General features: G+C 55.8%; 2 protein-coding genes across 14 annotated transcripts in view; both read left to right on the top strand.

Moving 5' to 3' along the window:
* The first annotated feature begins 4,400 nt into the window (after nucleotides 1–4,400).
* On the top strand, nucleotides 4,401–10,512 carry Spata20 (spermatogenesis associated 20). Its single transcript, XM_055620048.1, has 15 exons — nucleotides 4,401–4,572; nucleotides 4,675–4,739; nucleotides 4,853–5,007; nucleotides 5,085–5,228; nucleotides 5,364–5,565; nucleotides 5,814–5,944; nucleotides 6,032–6,136; nucleotides 6,346–6,420; nucleotides 6,519–6,728; nucleotides 6,817–7,009; nucleotides 7,230–7,398; nucleotides 7,665–7,876; nucleotides 8,917–9,116; nucleotides 9,960–10,040; nucleotides 10,154–10,512. Exons 1-15 carry the CDS (start codon nucleotides 4,448–4,450, stop codon nucleotides 10,319–10,321), a joined length of 2,235 nt encoding a protein of 744 aa, XP_055476023.1. The 5' UTR covers nucleotides 4,401–4,447; the 3' UTR covers nucleotides 10,322–10,512.
* Nucleotides 10,513–15,234: 4,722 nt separating this feature from the next.
* Nucleotides 15,235–17,558, top strand: part of Cacna1g (calcium voltage-gated channel subunit alpha1 G) — a 63,280-nt gene continuing 60,956 nt past the window's right edge. For 7 of the 13 annotated variants that reach the window (XM_055620210.1, XM_055620204.1, XM_055620211.1 and 4 more), the window contains exon 1: nucleotides 15,236–15,944. In XM_055620210.1, coding sequence (XP_055476185.1) covers nucleotides 15,703–15,944 — 242 coding nt within the window. In that variant the 5' untranslated portion in view covers nucleotides 15,236–15,702. Of the gene's footprint in view, nucleotides 15,945–17,558 lie in introns of all 13 variants that reach the window. The other 6 variants (XM_055620205.1, XM_055620200.1, XM_055620201.1 and 3 more) reach the window with 1 other exon arrangement.

Below are 17,558 nucleotides of genomic sequence, written 5' to 3'. Positions count from 1 at the left end.
GATCCCAGACCTTTCATCCATCCTCATCCATGCTGCTGCCATCATGTCAAATCCTTGGCACTCATGACAGGGCTCTTCTTTTCCCTTGGTTACTGCTCTCCTGGCCCTGGGGCATATCTTACAGGGCACACCCGACCCCAAAGCCTGTTGCCCTCAGACTCAGACTCAGTGTCAGGAACCCCATCTCTCTAGACCCTTCAAATCTATTTCTTCCATCCAGATCCTGCCCACCACTACACGGCCTCCTTGGCTTCATCCCTCTTGAAATCAAACCCGTTTTCCTCTTTCCCTTTTCTAGTTGGTGGGCTGCCTGCTCTCAGCCTGATGTTGTCATTAGGACAACACTCAACAGTTAAGGGTCCAGCTTACTAAAGGCGGAGGACATTTGTCTTCTCTGTATGCACTTTATTCTGTTCTGTGGTGTGTGTGTCTGTGTGTACCTGTATGTGGGTGGAGGTCAGAGGACAATTTCAGATGTCATTCCTCAGATACCTCCCACATTTTGAGACAGGGTTTTCTTTCTTTTTGGTCTTTTATAAATTTATTTTATGTGTATTGGTGTTTTGCCTGCACAAGTCTGTGAACCACATGCATGAGTTACAGACAGTTGTGAGCCACCATGTAGGTGCAGGGAACTGGACCGGGGTCCTCTGGAAGAACGGTCAGCTCTCAACCATCACGCCATCTCTCTAGCCCAAGACAGGGTGTCTTAATGGCCAGGGACTTTGTTAATTGGACCAGGCTAGAAGGCCAGTGAACTCCAGGCATCTGTCTAGCTCTATCTCCCACCTCAGCATTGCTGAGATTATGCCATTGTTTTTATTTTTTCTAGGTTGGTTGTGGGGAGGGGACTCAGGTCCTCACATTCATGAAGCAGGCACTTTTATGGTCTGAGCCATCCCTCTTCACTGCCCCCCTCCCCTTTAAGACAAGGTCTTTCTTTGCAGCTCAGGTTGGCCTTGAACTTATGCTTCTTTAGTCTCAGCTTCCAGCCTCATCGTCTCCCTTAGCTTCCTAAGCCCTGAGGTGTATGTTCCCACGCATAACTGCTCTTAAGTTCTCTGTGGCTCTGCTACTATAATGCTACCCTCTCTGAATTTATGCATGTGACCTGCTTGTCAGTCCGCAGACACCAAGATTCAAGGTGTCTGGGCCTGAGCTCTCTGCTTCCAATATGCCATTGCCCCATAGTTCCCTACATAGAAAATCTTTTCCCCTCTCCCAACAGCCTCCCTTCTGTTCATCAAGCCTTGCCACCTCCATTCTACCATTCTACATTTGCATCTCGAAAGGTAGTCAGACCGATAGTTCCAAAAATGACCTTTTGACCTCCTACAGCCTGTACTCTCCGGAGCGAGGCTTTGTGTGGACGTAGACAACCCCCTTTGTCAAAGTCTCCCCCTTCTTCTGCAGCTTTAACCCCACATTCCAGCAGGTGGCCTGTCTCCCCGGCTGCCGCCATGACCTCTTTACCCGGGCTTCCACGCTTTTCCCTTTCCAGTGTGCTTCCTATTAGAGAGAACTGGTGGAGCTTTGCAAAATGCAGACCTAAGGGGCTTCTCTCCTGATTAAAGCTCTCATAAACAAGGGCTGGGTGGTGGTGGTGCACACCTCTGCTTCAACACTCGCTCGGGAGGCAGAGGCAGGTGGCTCTGTAGGTTCGAGGTCAGCCTGGTCTACAGCTGCGTGATACCCAGGGCTACACAGAGAAACCCTGTCTCAGAAAAAAAAAAAAAAAGCCATAAATATTTATTTTTATAAAGCCCTTCAGAAGTTTTCTTCTTGTATCACCAGAATCCCCTTTTGTCTGCTGAAGATGAGGCTCCTTACTAGAGCGTGTGTGTAGCATGTACAAGGCCCTGGATTCTGTCCCCCAGCAATGCCCCCTTCTCAGAGGACACCTCTGCTCCAGACATAGTCCTGCCCACTTTCCTTAACCTCCCATGCTGGCTAGTTTCATGACAACTTGACACAAGCTAGAGTGATTTTTGGAAGCAGGGTCCTCAACTGAGAAAATATGCCCCCAGCAATGTTGACTTGTGGACAAGCCCTCGGTGCCCTTTTTGATTGATGTTTGATGTTTGAGGGCCCAGCTCACCCCTGGGTGCTCTAAGAATGCAGGCTGAGCAAGTCACGGAGAGCAAGCCGGGTAAGCAGCATTCTCCTGTGGCTCCTGATTCAGGTCCTGCCTCCAGATTCCTGCCTTTGAAGACGGGCTGTGATACAGAAGTATAAGACGAAATAAACTCTTTCCTCCCCAAGTTGCTTTTGGTCATGGTGTTTCATCACAGCAATAGAAACCTAAGCCCGCTCCTATCCCCAACCATTATCTCTCTTTTTAGTCTCTGCCCTCCAGCCATGCTAGCCTCCTACTGTTCTTCAGTCCCAGCTCCCCCACAAGCCGTGGGACCTTTGCACACTCTTTTCGATCCTCTGATACTTGACTCACTTCCTGCGTATTCTTTGTCATTCTTTTTTTTTTTTTTAATATATATTATTAAATGTATGTGAGTGCTCTATCTGCGTGTAAACCTCCATGCCAGAAGAGGGCGCCAGATCTCGTTATGGATGGTTATGAGCCACCATGTGGTTGCTGGGAATTGAACTCAGGACCTCTCGAGGAGTAGCCAGCGCTCTCAATAGCTGATCCATCTCTCCAGCCCCATCTCTGTCATTCTTCACAGCTACTGCACATGTAGAGTTTGCTCAGCAGAACTTTCTTCCTTGACCCATCTACTGGATCAAGTGTCTTGCTAAATTATACCCACTCACTGGTACTATTCACAGTGTGTGGCTGAATATTCACTAGCTACAGTCTAGGAATAAAAGGTAGGGAGGGGCACAGTGGTGTCCAGTGCCTGGCTTAGTAGACAGCAGTGCACACTTGGCTTTGGCTGAATGCCAATGAATGTGAATGAAACAAGTGAATGGAGCAATATGCAATAGGACACACTGGCTCAGCGTCATCATTCAGGGAAGGCTTCCTGGAGTGGGTGGGCTCTGAGCAGGAACTGGGGATGGACTGGCTGAATCAAGCAAATTTTGCTAGCCGAGCAAATCCATCGGCTTGTGCCTCATCTCTCACTTGTAAAGGGGGCGAGAGCTAAGCAAAATGATCGGATATTCTGAGCTCTCATGCCGCCTGAAGGGCGAGTGCGCTTCTTCCCGCCAGCACTTGACATCGAACGCAGTTCATATCACTCCCATTTTAGGTGCGGTTGGATTTTTTTTTTTTTTTTTTTTTTTAGCACCGCAGGTCTGTATTTCTAAGCTCTACCGCCGGGAGGCGCTCGGAGACCAGCCACAGGGCCCGTGATTTGGCAACAACCGGGCTCTGGGTCCGCCTCTTGCAGGACCGGAGCAGCCATACTGGGAAGGTGAGCCTGACTGGGCTCCAGCCTCGGGTCGCCTTGCGTGGGGCTGGGCCTCACTGCTAGCCACAGTTACAAGCAAATCACTTCAATAGGCCTTGCGCCGGTGGGGCCCTCCATCTGTCTCTCAGGCACCAGTCTACGATGTCTGTTTGGATCCCCCTGCGTGTCTGACTCTCCCCAATACCACTGGCCGCTCCTTGGTTCCAGCAGGAAGGCTCCCTTTCTTCCCCTCCCATCTTATCAGCTGCTGGGATAGCTCAGGCTAGCTCTTGGACTACCTTCACACCATCCCCAGGGAGCCTTTCTAGAACGCTGTGCTGTTCACAGACCCTTCTCCCGAAGCACCCTGCATCCTGTCACAGGTTTGTGTTACTGAGCTGACCTATTATTATTTAGCTGTGTTCCAAGGACCACTCTCTCAGGCTGAAGTCCCTGAGACAGGCCTATCTGATGCTCTGTTCTCTCTGTGCGTAGCCCAAGACCTGGTCCTACAGAGTACTTTATACCCTCTGTATTGGGCTCTTGGCTAAGTAGTCCCTGCCTCCCCCTCCTGGTGGTCCCTCACCTGGCCCTGGCCCTGACCCAGCTCCTCTTAAACTGTCTAGACACTGGCTGTAAGCCATTCCCATGCCTAGCCACACTGGTCACACCCCCCCCACACCCCATGCCTGCAGTGCAACCAGCCCAGGGAGGGGCCCTCCCCGGGCGATAGAATGGAGCTGAACGGAGCATTCTACTCATTGTGACCCACCCTGACCTCACAAGATACTCTTCCTACCGCCAGGTCTGAGAAGCTGGGGGGAGACTACCTGGCAGGGAGCCCCCAATGAGTCACCATACCTCACCACCCCCAAAACATAAGGGGGAGCACAAAGGCCACGGTCTCCCCCGTGGTTCAGAAAGGTGAGCTGAGCTGGGAGTGGGAGTCCTTGAGGCTGGGCGGGCTCGGAGACGGCTGGGGCGGGCCAGCGAGGGGCGGCCCCCATTTGTGCGAGCCCTCTCCACCCAGCAGGGGCAGCTCCTCTCGGGATAAGGACCTATCCCGGAGTGCCGCCGTCAGTAATTCAGCACCCATGCCCGCGGGAGGAAAGGCCAACCGGAACACCTGTGCTCCGCCTGCACCTCAGAAGCCCCCCAACCGCCTGATCAATGAGAAGTCGCCCTACCTCTTGCAACATGCCCACAACCCGGTGGATTGGTGAGTACCGTCCCAGGGCTGCCCTCGAAGCCGCCAGCCTCCCGCGGTTCCTCCGAGAACTCCCTAGGCTACCGAGTGACATCTCCTCCTCTTGGGGTCTAGGTACCCCTGGGGACAGGAAGCCTTCGACAAAGCCAAGAAAGAAAACAAGCCAATTTTTCTCTCAGGTATCCCAAACCACCTTTCCCAGAGTGGGGTTCAGTGATAGACAGAGGGTTGGGGGAGGGGCCTCCGGGTCCCAGGGACCTCTTTCTGCCCTCTTCCGCCTTTCCCATCCTAGTGGGGTATTCCACCTGTCACTGGTGTCATATGATGGAGGAGGAGTCCTTCCAGAATGAAGAGATAGGGCGTCTGCTCAACGAGGATTTTGTGAGTGTGAAGGTGGACCGAGAGGAGAGGCCAGATGTGGACAAAGTATACATGACCTTTGTACAGGTGAGCCATCTCCTGTGGCAGTCCTGACAATGCCAGGGCACGGCAGCTCCCCTGACCTCGGCCCCTCCCTCTTTCAGGCCACCAGCAGCGGAGGGGGTTGGCCCATGAATGTGTGGCTGACCCCCAACCTCCAGCCGTTCGTCGGGGGCACCTATTTCCCACCAGAGGATGGTCTGACTCGAGTTGGCTTCCGAACAGTGTTGATGAGAATCCGTGAGCAGGTGGGTGGGTAGCTAGGGGGTGGGGGAGGGGAGGATTCGGGAGTCCAGGCTGAGGGAATCGCAGGGATTCCCCCCCCCCCCCGGCCTCTGGCCCCAGCGCCTACTGACCTGCAGGAGTGTGCCTGCCCCTTGTAGTGGAAACAGAACAAGAACACCCTACTGGAAAACAGCCAGCGCGTTACCACGGCCCTGCTGGCCCGGTCTGAGATCAGCGTGGGAGATCGGCAGATGCCGCTCTCTGCTGCTACCATGAACAGCCGCTGCTTCCAGCAACTGGACGAGGGCTATGATGAGGAGTACGGCGGTTTTGCTGAGGCCCCCAAGTTTCCCACCCCTGGTCAGTATCCTCTGACCCCGACCTATATAGTGGTCTGACTTAGTTAAGTGACCCAGTCACGCCAGCCTGTCTTGTGTGGCCGGCTGTACCTTTCTGGTCCCCTATGGGCCGCTGATATTTTGACCTCTGACTTGGGCAATTTCCTGTGCCCTCTGAGTGTATAATAGAAGTCCCTATCCTCCAGCCTAACAGAGACTGACTGCCGGGAGACTGCCTGGCTCTCTCACTCTCTTTTTCCTCATCCACAGTGATCCTCAGCTTCCTGTTCTCCTATTGGCTCAGTCACCGGCTCACCCAGGATGGCCCCCGGGCTCAGCATATGGCCTTGCACACCCTGAAAATGATGGCCAATGGGGGCATCCAGGATCATGTTGGGCAGGTGAGGGCGGGCCAGGTTTCCTGGAGGGGCAGCAGGACTGGTAAGAGAGGCTGGGATCTGTCTAACTCTACACCCTTCCTGGCACAGGGCTTTCACCGTTACTCCACGGACCGCCAGTGGTACATCCCCCACTTTGAGAAGATGCTGTACGACCAGGCCCAGCTATCTGTGGTCTATGCCTACGCCTTCCAGGTGACTTTCGCCCCTACCTCAACCATAACCCAGTCCCAAGGCCTCCCAGGTGACTGTGGCTTCCTCTTTAATTTCAACGGCCAGTTCCTTCTCACACCCTAGATGCCTGGACTCCCCCACCCCTCACTTTCCTGGGGGAGAATATCCCCCATGAACCTGAACTTCCCCACCCCCCCGTGACCTCTATTTATGGTCTTCGTCCTCCACAGATCTCCGGTGATGAATTCTACTCCGATGTTGCCAAAGGCATCCTGCAGTATGTGACCCGGAGTCTGAGCCATCGGGTATGTGTCCACTGAGGCAGGCAGACCTGGCTGCAGGAAGGTTTTATGGATGGCTTGTCTTCCAAGATGGTGACCAGCCAACTCTCCTGTCCCCACAGTCTGGAGGCTTCTACAGTGCAGAGGACGCAGATTCTCCCCCAGAGCGGGGCGTGAAGCCCAAAGAGGGTGCTTTCTATTTGTGGACGGTCAAAGAGGTCCAACAGCTACTTCCAGAGCCTGTGGTAGGCGCCAGTGAGCCGCTGACCTCGGGCCAGCTCCTGATGAAGCATTATGGACTCACCGAAGCAGGCAATATCAACTCCTCTCAGGTGAGAACTTCCGGGGACACAAGAGAAGGACCCCAAGGCCCACCAAAGTCCATAGGCTCCAGCTCACTAAGGTCCTGGTTTTCCTCAGGACCCCAAGCCGGAGCTGCAAGGCCAGAACGTTCTGACGGTGCGGTATTCACTGGAGCTGACTGCAGCCCGCTTTGGCCTGGATGTGGAGGCTGTGAGCACGTTGCTCAGCGCGGGGCTTGAGAAGCTCTTCCAGGCCCGGAAACGTCGGCCGAAAGCCCACCTGGATAACAAGATGTTGGCTGCCTGGAACGGTGGGGCAACCCTCTCTGAACCCTGATCCTATTTGCCAAGCCCTTTATTCTTTCCTTACAGGCTTCTTTATTTTTATTTAGAAATGAACAGAGGCGTGGAGGCGTGGAGAGTTGGAAGTGATCTGCCTGGGCTTGGCACTTGGAGCCTCGGGGGTAGGGTGCGTGTCCCAGGGGAGCTCTCGTTGGCCTCTTACCACCTCTGGCCTCTTGTTTCCTCTAGGCCTGATGGTGTCTGGCTTTGCTGTGACGGGGGCTATCCTGGGCATGGATAAGTTGGTCACTCAGGCAACCAACGGTGCCAAATTCCTCAAGCGGCACATGTTTGATGTGGCCAGTGGCCGCCTGAAGCGGACATGCTATGCTGGTCCCGGGGGAACGGTGGAGCACAGGTGAGGGTGCTAAGCACAACAAAGGCCATCTCCTTGCGTGATACCAGCCCTGTTCTCCCCCTTCAATCAACTGACTGATCATTCACCTTGCCATGTGCCCACTGCACACACTCAACTCTCCTGGGCCCGTCTACTCTTGGGAAATGGGCTAACTCGTAGCCACAGGGAGAGGTGGATGTTGAGAACGAACTGAAAACAAAGCACAAGAGGTTTCCTCTCTGCCTTTCGGGCCTGCCCTCAGACTTCCTTCTCTCCTGTACCCCTAGCAACCCACCCTGCTGGGGCTTTCTGGAAGACTATGCCTTCGTGGTGCGGGGCCTGCTGGACCTGTACGAGGCCTCACAGGAGAGCTCCTGGCTTGAGTGGGCTCTGCGTCTGCAGGACACACAGGACAAGCTCTTCTGGGACTCCCGAGGTGGCGGCTACTTCTGCAGCGAGGCTGAACTGGGGTCAGGCCTGCCTCTACGTCTGAAGGATGGTCAGTGCAGCTCTGGGCTGGCCTTGGGTCCTGAGTCCAATCGGGGTAGGGCATTCCCGGGGAGGACATTTGTGTAGTTTTGCACTAAAAACCTGGCTTCCTGTCTCTAATTCTATGTGACTTTGGTGGTCTCCTGATATTTCTGAGCCTGCTTCTTACCATACAGATGAGGAGCTATTAGCGGTAGCTCCTCAGAATTGAGGAGGGGTTATTCTAGCTTTCCTCTGAACGTGCAGCGGCCTCTGGAATCCCCAGATTAATTGGTTAGACAGGAATGAGTTGGTCTCTGCCTGCAGGAAGTTCGCATCCTGTGGTGGAGATAGTGCAAAACGCAACCCCACCAGAACACTGAGATTATGGTAAACCCATGACAGGTGTCAACCAAGAGGAGCTGGGTGGTCATGGAGGCACTTAGGAGGGAGTTTAGGCAGAGGATGACAGTCTGAGAGAGCCTGGGAGGACAGGCCGGGGGCTGGAAGACAAAGAGACCAGGAGTGGTGTGAGAAGGGAGTGCTGTTGCTGGGGTAAGGAAGTGAGGGGCGCAGGCAGGCTAAGAGGGTTCTGATCTGCTCTGCCTTGAGTGGAAAGAGGTCACTCCAACCATGGTAGCGACAAATAGGAACATGGAAATCGGGGTGACCCATTAAGAGGACCCTGGTGCTTAGTCTTGGAGGTACCGCTGAAAGCAGCCAGGGGTAGCGTGTGAGATGGGGGACAGGGAAGGACTGGGAAGCAGTCCAGCAGGATGTGCAGAAAGATTAATCCAAGAGGTGAGGGAGTTGGGTGATGGCCCCGTGACCCCAGCAGTCGGTATCTGGACAAAGGCATCAGCAGTGAGGTCGGGAACCTGGATACCCACAGCTCAGCAGGATAGAAAGGTTTGTTATTTAAACAAACAAACAAACAAACAAACAAAACCAGACCAGAAACACATGTACTTCCTCATCTTCTCCCTGGACCCCATAACCCATGTTCCGTCTCAGGGCCTGGTCCTGAATCCCAGCGGCCATCCCCCTTCAACTACCTCCCATCTCTTGTAGACCAGGATGGTGCAGAGCCCAGTGCCAACTCCGTGTCTGCCCACAACCTGCTTCGGTTACACGGCTTCACTGGCCACAAGGACTGGATGGACAAGTGTGTGCACCTGTTGACGGCCTTCTCCGAGCGCATGCGCCGCGTCCCGGTGGCATTGCCTGAGATGGTCCGTGCCCTCTCAGCCCAACAGGAGTCTCTTAAGCAGGTAGGGAGGTGGTTCATATGTGGACTGAGACCAGGAGGGAAGCTGGTGATGGAACAGAGTATGTGTCCCCAAAGCTCACTTTACATGTGTGCAGGTACTTGTGAGGTCAGGGGACTTCATTCTGTGGGTGGAGGTGTCTGCGTGTGTGCGTGTGTGCGCGCGCGGGGGGGGGGGGGGGGTGATGTCAGAGGAGACAGCCTATGAAGGCTTGTCACTGGGATGTGTGAATATAAAGGCAAAATGAAAGGGGTTAAATATGGGTTCCTGGTGGTCGGGTGGCTGGTGAAGGGTTTCTCTGAAAGGTTCTGTATCTCAGTCTGATTATTTCGGTCCCTATGCGCTTTTGACTGCTATGTCAACTCTTTTGTGTACACACACACACACACACACACACACTGTTTACTGGTTTGTGTGCTGGCGAGGGTCAGTCTTTGCCTCAGGTTTGCCTGTGAATACTTGTGTGTGCCTGTATGAGTGTATGTTTGTATGTGTTTCTATGTATGTGTATGTAACTACTCTATGTCTCTCTCTGTGTGGTGTGTCATCCAGCGTGGCAAGTCTTCTGGACACCCCCGCCCTCTATTTGTATGTCTACCACAATGTATTACATTGTCACTTGTGTGCATTTGTGTGTGTGTGTGTGTGCATGTGTGTGTGTGTGTGTGTGTGTGTGTTTCTGCTTGCTGAGCATTAAATCTAACGAATCCTCCTGGTGCCCAGGGTGAGTCCCCTCCCTTCTTAGGAATACTGGGAAGGTGGAGGAAGGCTGGGGTAGCCCTGGCAGGTTTGGGGCCTAGCTTCTTCTCCCTTATTGACACTGGATGGTTTTTCTGTACTGGTCAGATTGTGATCTGTGGAGACCCCCAGGCCAAGGACACCAAGGCCCTGCTGCAGTGCGTCCACTCCATCTACATTCCTAACAAGGTGCGCAACCCTACAAACTTGCTTCACGGTCTACCTCCCTCATTGCATCTCCCCACTCGGCTCCTGACATCCTTCCTTTTGGAGGTTCACTTTCCGTTCTGCTGCTACCCCAGGTGCTGATTCTGGCTGATGGAGACCCATCGAGCTTCCTGTCCCGGCAGCTTCCCTTCTTGAGCACCCTCCGACGAGTAGAGGACCGGGCTACAGCTTACATATTTGAGAACCAAGCCTGCTCCATGCCTATCACGGAGCCCTGTGAACTACGAAAGCTGCTACACTAATGACTGCCCAGAAACCTTTCAGCTGGGCCAGAAGACGAAATTTTCCAGCTGACTAGAGACTCAGGTCTTTCAAGGCTCTGCTGAACCTACAGCCACCCCTGGGAATTCTACCACCAAGTGGTCACATCTATCCTTGAGGCTCCCCCATGGGCACCTACTCATGAAATAAACCTAACAGCGTCCCGTGGTGACCTCGGGGCCTTGGTCTCTCTTGTGAGGGTGGGCCCTTGGCTCTAGCAGTCTGGGACCAGCCTTTCCTCTGAGAGTCCCCCGATGACTCCTTTGTCTTCTCTCATTGCCTCATCACCTTCCGTGGGTCACTGAACCGATCTTGCCTCTCTCCACAATTAGCAAGCTTGAATGAAACAGAGGCAGTGAACCAAAACCAAGTATAGGGCAAGGACGAGGTGTGTACTAGCTCAGGAAGGGTAACCTCCCTGCTAGGAGGTGTTCTGCCTCTTCCTTCTTGTCTTTTCATTTAAAGTTAGGGAAGGGACAGGGGGACTAAGTATAAACTTTAATACTAACAGTAAGACATTTCCATGCAGCATACTGTGGAAACTGCTTGGTACCAGGTCTAAGACATTTGGGGGGAGGTATGCATCCAATTCCAGCATCACTATAGGAGGTCATGCTCCTCCTCTTCCTGAAGGATGGTCTGGAAAAGGTCTCCTTTGCATGTGAAGCAACTGTTGTGCTGGACGCCCTTCCCAAATCCATCTGACTCCTGCTCCAGAGGAAGCTGGCACCTTCCTGGGACCTCCTCCTGTCCTCTCAGTGTTAGGAGATGCTCTTAAACCCCATCTTTGGCAAATGGATCTTCACAGAAGACCCCACAGAGCTGTCATCAGCATCAGGAAAAGGCAGCCGGAAGACATACTAGGGATGGACAGGTATAGAGCAATAGGGTTGTGAGGTTGTGTAGAAACTGAGGTCGACTGAGCTTGAGCATCGTTCTCGCCTCCAAGTCAAAGGGCATAGATAGCTGGAGGAAACTGCCAGACCGGCAAAGAGGACTGGATGGGAAGGGGGAGGGCCCTGCTAGGGGGATGTCAGCAGCAGAAAGGAATGGGGCAGGAAAGAACGTAGAGACACAGGACAGTGTCACACATACACAGCTACCCTGGGACCACAGTTGTCTCAGTCTGGGCAGCGGGCCCTTAGTGCAAGCCACCAACCCATCTGGAGGGGATTAGCACTCTGGCCAATGAGGTCAGTTGGCCCCTTTCTTGCTGGAGCCCACTCAGCTCGCCAGAAAGTCAAAGACTGGACACGTGGAGCCTGGCTGGAGGGCAGCAGGAAGGGAGGGTGCAACATGGTGAGACACAGGTGGCCTTTTTGGCAACCTGGCCCCGGATTTGGAACAGTCTGGGCAGTTCACAAAGCCCTCTTGCCACTGTGGTCCCATTGACCCTCATGATTGAGACTTTGAAGCCTTAGTCATCTAGGGATAGCTGTTGGAGGGCCAGAGTTGGTAGAGTCTAGCCTGACACCTCTGAGCACACCAGATTCTCCCCAGGGTCTCCAGAATAACAACAAAAATCGCTGAAAGCGGCTTCCTGCCAGGAGGTGGAAGCATGGCTATGAAGAAGAGCACGTTTGGTGTTTTCCCTCCGCCCTGCCTGCCTTTTGCATCTCTCATTTCCCTTCTGCTATCAGGCAGGCACAGGGCAATGGCATCTTGTAAATAGATTCAGAGGAAGGAATTACTTCTTCCAAGAAGGCTAGGCTTTCTAGCGTACAAGCTGAACATCACCCATACTGGATGTGGAGCTGATTTAAAAGTCCCACATCTCTTCCTCTTGGCGAGTGCCATTTACATTCCTCCTCCATGTCCCCTCTCCTGTGAGCAGGACTGTATTGGGGGTGGCTGTGACCTAGCGTGTCAACACACAGGACCTCATGCTTTGGGAGTCGTCATTTCATTTCCCTGAGTGCCGGATTCTTTAACTGAGGAATGGCGGTTCCGCTAAGTTCCCAGAGACGTGGGGGAGATCAAATGGGATGATTGCAGCATCCCTGAGCAAAGAGTAACCCAGATTTATCTTGTTCTTAAGGGAGCCAGTAGGCCCCAGGGCAGAGGCAAAGGCCAGAAGGTTACAGGGGCTTGCTAAGCAAGGCACGTGTACGAAATACTATAGTAAACTTAAAACTCAGAAGTGTTTGGATCATATAGGGAAACTGAAGGAGGGTTTTGTTCCTCTTCTACTTTCTTGTCTGAGATCATAAAAAACAAAAACAAAACCAAAAAAACCCCACTTCGCTAAGTGCACAGCCTAGGAGCAGAGAGAACTCTGAACTCATCATGCCTGTGCAGGCTTCATGCTGTGAGGTTTCCATCTTTGACTGGTTCAGTACTGTTTTCAGCACTTCAGTGCTGAAAGGCCACCATGCTAAAGACTTCCAGAAAGAAGGGATGGGTGCTAGAGCCGAGACTTGGAGCGCTGGAATGAAGGCTTCCTAGCTTCTCTTGCCTTCTCCTCCCTTCCCTGACGCAGGTAGCAGATAAGTTCCCCTGACGCCTTAGGTTGTCCTAGATGGCAGATCTGCCCCAGGTTGCCAACCCAGGGAAGCAGGTCTCAGTTTCTCCAGCAGGTGCCCACGTGTGTGTCTGTTTTCTTGCTATGTTCCCTAACAGGGCAGGCGGGTGATGATGTGGAGCCTCTGACCACTGGAGAACTGAGGGGCTCTGCAAAGCCTCTGGCCTCATACACCCGTTTCCTGCTTCAGAGACTGGGTAAGGAGAGTCTGGCTGCCAAGTCTAGGGTTTTAAGTCTAGGGTGGTCAGAACGGGAAGCCCACCTGCTAGACTGAGGACCCGCGGGAGGGCAGGAAGATGTCAGATTCTAAGGGCAAACCATAAATAGCTCCCCTCTCCCAGAAGAGGGCCCCGAGTTCAAGATTGGTACCTCACACTCGGAATGAGAGCAGAGACTCCCTCCAGGAGAAAACAGGCTCTTAGGGGATCTGCTCATTAGCATGAAATGCAAATAGGCCTGGCCTCATTTGCACAACTCAGTGCTGGGATTTTTGTCGAAAGGGCAACCAGGAAGGTGACAGCGCAGCGGCGGCTCTGCCCTCTTCACCCCATCTTGGCAACTGGCTGGAATGGGAGCCGAGATGGCCCCAGACCTATGTCGTGGTGCCAGGAGGCCTCTGGAGGATGTGTGGGTGGGAATCAGGGGCAGCAGGAGGCGATCCGGTCCATTCCTCAGCGTTTCCGCAGTGCCTTGTGCGTTCCCGAGTCTACCAGGACTACAGATCCTGTCGTTCCATCGTATACACCCTACGCAGATTGTGGAGACATTTCCCCCTGCGTGTAACATCAACGCCTCTCCCCTCCCCCCCCCCCCACGTTAGGAACTCCAGTGGTGCTTGGTTCTCCTGCACTCACAGGCTTTTGGAGGCACCGGCGGTGGGAGGGAGCCAGAACGGTCTGAGCGAGCCCCTCGAACACAGGGATAGGAGGCGGGGCAAAAGCCGGGGTCTCCGTTTGCGTGTACTCGCCAGAGAAAAACACAAGCGCAAGCACCACTTCCAGTACCTTGGTGGAGGAGAGCAGCTCCCCGAAGCAGGATAGATACTTCCCTTAAGGCGTATTGAGAGTCGAGGGGAGAAACTGAGGCACGGAGTGGAGCTTTGCAGGAAGAAGCTGGTAAAGCTTAGCGCTAGGTGCCATTCCCTCCCACAACACTCAAGGCCCACAGTGGCCTTCGGTGAATGTCCCCACTTCGGGGCTGCAGGTGACGCAGGCTGTCCCATCCGGTGGCACTCCTAGAGGCTACGCTTTCCCCCCTGAGAGGAGTCTCCATCCTTCAGAGATCTCTAGAAGCCGGAGAGGATGCTCAGGGCATCAGTGAGAAGGCCAGGGTCGGTCAATTCTCTTAGAAGTGGACCTGGGGTCTGGACCAGACCTGGGGTCTGGCTGGTGGAGAACACTCCCAGACCACGCCCACCTTCACCTTCCCGTCTCCGCCCATTTTCCCTAAACAGCCCCTGAAACACCAGACCTTCCGCTCTTCCTCCGTTTCCCCAGCCTGGCTCCCAGGTTCCTGGGGAGTCGGTTTTCGCTGGGGGGGGGGACCCCAGTAACGCTCCTAACTCCTGAGACTCCAGTGTCCCTTCTTTTCTAGCCCTGCTTAGAGCTAAGTTCTGCCTTTTGGCTGATGTCCAATTCGGGGGAGTGGAGGCGTCACCCTGGATAAAAGAGGTCAAAGACCCGTAGGACCACCCCAAGACTGGAGGCCAAACACTCTCCATTTCTCGAGGCTCCCTCCAGGGGAATCCCAAAGACCCCAGAGGCCAATAGAAAAGTGGGTTCGGTCTGGGCAGCTGTGTGATTGGCCCCAGCCTTTGGGAGCGAACCCAGGGGCAAGAGGAGGGTAGAAAGGCGGTCCGGATTTTGGGGTGGGAAGAGGAATCCAGCTGTGGTTCTCTTCCCCGGCACCCCCTCCCGCACTGGCACGGCAGCCGACCAATCGAAGGGCGGCTCCGGACCGGTGACTCACTGCGATTGGCTGCGGGGTTGGCTGGGGAGAGGCGGGGCCGAGGCTTGAAGTTGGAGTGAAGGATCCAGCTGTGGTGTGCGCCGGGCTCCTCGCAGCCGCTTTCGCTCGCTCGCTCGCTCGCTTGCTCGCTCGCCCGCTCCGCATCTCGGCCGGAGGAGGAGGCAGTGGCGCCGGCGACAGCTACGGCAACGGCAGCCACAGCGGCGGCGGCGGCGGCGGCGACATCTCCGCCTCCAGCCCCCCCCTCGAGACGGCCCCCCACGGTCTCCCCGCCCCTCCCGGTCCTCTAGCCCGCCGCCCGGCGGAGGAAGGAGCCGGCCCCCACCCCCTCCAAACCCACCCCCAAAGAGATCCCTCCTCCCCTCCCCCTCCCCCCGCCGCCTCTGGCGCAGAGCCGGGACGATGCTGACCCCTTAGATCGTGCTCCAGCTGCGCCGAGGGAAGAGGGGGCTCCCCTCCCCGGACCCCCGCCCTCCATCGGGTGGCCCCTTTCCTCCTCCCTCCCCCCCCATTCGGGGGGCTGCTTCGCCGTGATTCGGGCAGCCGGAGCCTGGGCGCCAAGCGAAGCGAAGAAGCCGGAACAAAGTGAGGGGAAGCCGGCCGGCTAGTCGGGGAGCCCCCGGGAATCCAGGGGAAGCGGGACTCTCGCCAGGCGGGGCTTCCCTGCGACCCGGCGCCCCGCGGGCAGCATGCCCCTGAGGGCAGGGGGAGCTGGGCTGAACTGGCCCTCCCGGGGGCTCAGCGAGCTCTCTAGAGCCCCCCACATGCTCCCCCACCGGGGTCCCCCGCTTGCGTGAGGACACCTCCTCTGAGGGGCTCCGCTTGCCCCTCTTCGGACGCCCCCCCACCTCCGGGGCCCCGGCTGTCCAGAGGATGGACGAGGAGGAGGATGGAGCGGGCTCCGAGGAGTCGGGACAGCCCCGGAGCTTCACGCGGCTCAACGACCTGTCTGGGGCCGGGGGCCGGCAGGGACCGGGGTCGACGGAGAAGGACCCGGGCAGCGCGGACTCCGAGGCGGAGGGCTTGCCGTACCCTGCGTTGGCTCCCGTGGTTTTCTTCTACTTGAGCCAGGACAGCCGCCCGCGGAGCTGGTGTCTCCGCACGGTCTGTAACCCATATCCTTCGGGGCAACCGGGCGCCGCGATGGGGCAGGATTAGGGGGTCCACCGGGGGGGGGCGGGGCGTGTTACCCGAGGGGACCAGAGAGCCAGGTGAGTTGGAGAAGTGAGCCTGGACTGTGACAGTTTTGGGGGGGGGGCTGCCGAGGAAGGGGGGGGCCGTCCGAGTGGAAGAGGGGGCTGGGGGGGTCCCCCAAGGAGCCCCACCTCCGAACACACACACCTCAGTCTTCCTGGGGCGGGGGGGGGGGGTGGGGTGGGGGTGGAGGCTAGGGAAAGAGAGAGGAGACGTGACCCTCTGGGTACGCAGCTGGATGCTCTACAGATGTGGGCAGAGGAGGGTCGTCATCCTCCAGATGTGGGCAGGGTTAGGAGCCTGGGCGCTCTGTTCCCCGCCAGCCCTCCCGCCGCGGGGTTAGCGAACTGGGTTTGGTTTTCGAGTTTGGGGGCAGGGGTGGAGAGGAAGCTGCGAGGACGGAGGAGGGGAGGCCGCAGTCTCCCGGGGTTTCCTTATGCCCCCGCCCCAAAGTTTGCGGCGGATTCTAGGGTCCGGTCCCCTAACCTAGTGCTTAAGACTGAGGTTTTTACCGACCTAGCGGGAAAGGGGAGGGGGGCAGATCCTGTCCCCCCCCTCCCCAAACCCTCCCAATCCGCGGGTTGGAGGCACAACAAGGAGATTTCGGCGGCGGCTGATGTCAGGGGTGCAGAATGAGAACAAGATGTGGTGAAGGGGGAGCTGTCTGCCCCCAGAGCTGGATCAGAGCCCCTTTCAGAGAGAGCCCAATGCGGCCAGCGCCCTCCCTAGCTCAATTCTTTATCTGATCTCAAGTGCCTAAGGTTGGGTTGGGGAGTTTTGTGTTGTCGGGTTTTTTTTGTTGTTGTTGTTGTTGTTTTTTGTTTTCCTTGTTGGGGTGGTGTGGAGGGGACTGACGAGCTCCGGCGAGTGGGGGATGGGATTAAGCTCTTTCACACTACGCCTCCCTTTCACAAATCAGAGTGTTCCAGCTGATGGTAGACCAGGTATGGGAAACCGCAGTCGTGGGGAAAGATTTGGGGCGGGGGGGGGGGGGGGGAGACTGCCAGTGTGTTCACTAAGGAGGGCTGAGGTCAGACAACCCCAGCCTACTCTCTGGATGGATTTTGGGAGTGCATGCCCCACATTTCCAGGCAGATGGATTTCCCTCCTCACCCTCACCTCTGCCTAGCCTGGTGTGGTCAGGGAACCCCTAGTCCTCTAAAACCCTTAGCACAAAGCACTGCTTTGACTGACACTCAGCTCTGGGGTACTGGAAAGGTGTGTGTGGTGTGTGTGTGTGGGGGATTCTCTTCTTTTAGCCTAGAGGTTCTCTGGGACTCGAGGTGGGGGGGGCACAGGGTATGTAGCCCCCGAGGAGAGCCCAGCTCTGCTCTGGAGCACAGGGGCAGCGGGAAGCCTGGTGCCGCCCTCTGCAGCGTTGCCTCTAGTGCGCAGAGCAGGATAGAAGCTGGGTCCCCCACCCCTGCTCTACACTCTGTCAGTCTCTGGCGAGCTCTTCTTGTCACCCCTCCCAAGCCTTGGCCCCTTCCTTCCTTCCTTCCTTCCTTCCTTCCTTCCTTCCTTCCTTCCTTCCT

This window comes from Psammomys obesus, unplaced genomic scaffold (genome assembly GCF_907164565.1).
Source record: "Psammomys obesus unplaced genomic scaffold, mPsaObe1.curated_primary_1811, whole genome shotgun sequence".
Lineage (NCBI taxonomy): Eukaryota > Metazoa > Chordata > Mammalia > Rodentia > Muridae > Psammomys > Psammomys obesus.
The sequence above is the reverse complement of the archived record's forward strand: the minus strand, read 5'-3'. Positions and strand labels throughout refer to the sequence as shown.

What these genes read in the sequence shown, in the direction of transcription:
- Spata20 (XM_055620048.1), top strand. Translation starts at nt 4,448, where the DNA reads ATGCCCGCGGGAGGAAAGGCCAACCGGAACACCTGTGCTCCGCCTGCA. An exon ending in TCCAGGATCATGTTGGGCAG is followed by an intron (nt 5,945 to 6,031) that starts GTGAGGGCGGGC and finishes TTCCTGGCACAG; the next exon opens with GGCTTTCACCGTTACTCCAC. An exon ending in CCATCTACATTCCTAACAAG is followed by an intron (nt 10,041 to 10,153) that starts GTGCGCAACCCT and finishes CTGCTACCCCAG; the next exon opens with GTGCTGATTCTGGCTGATGG.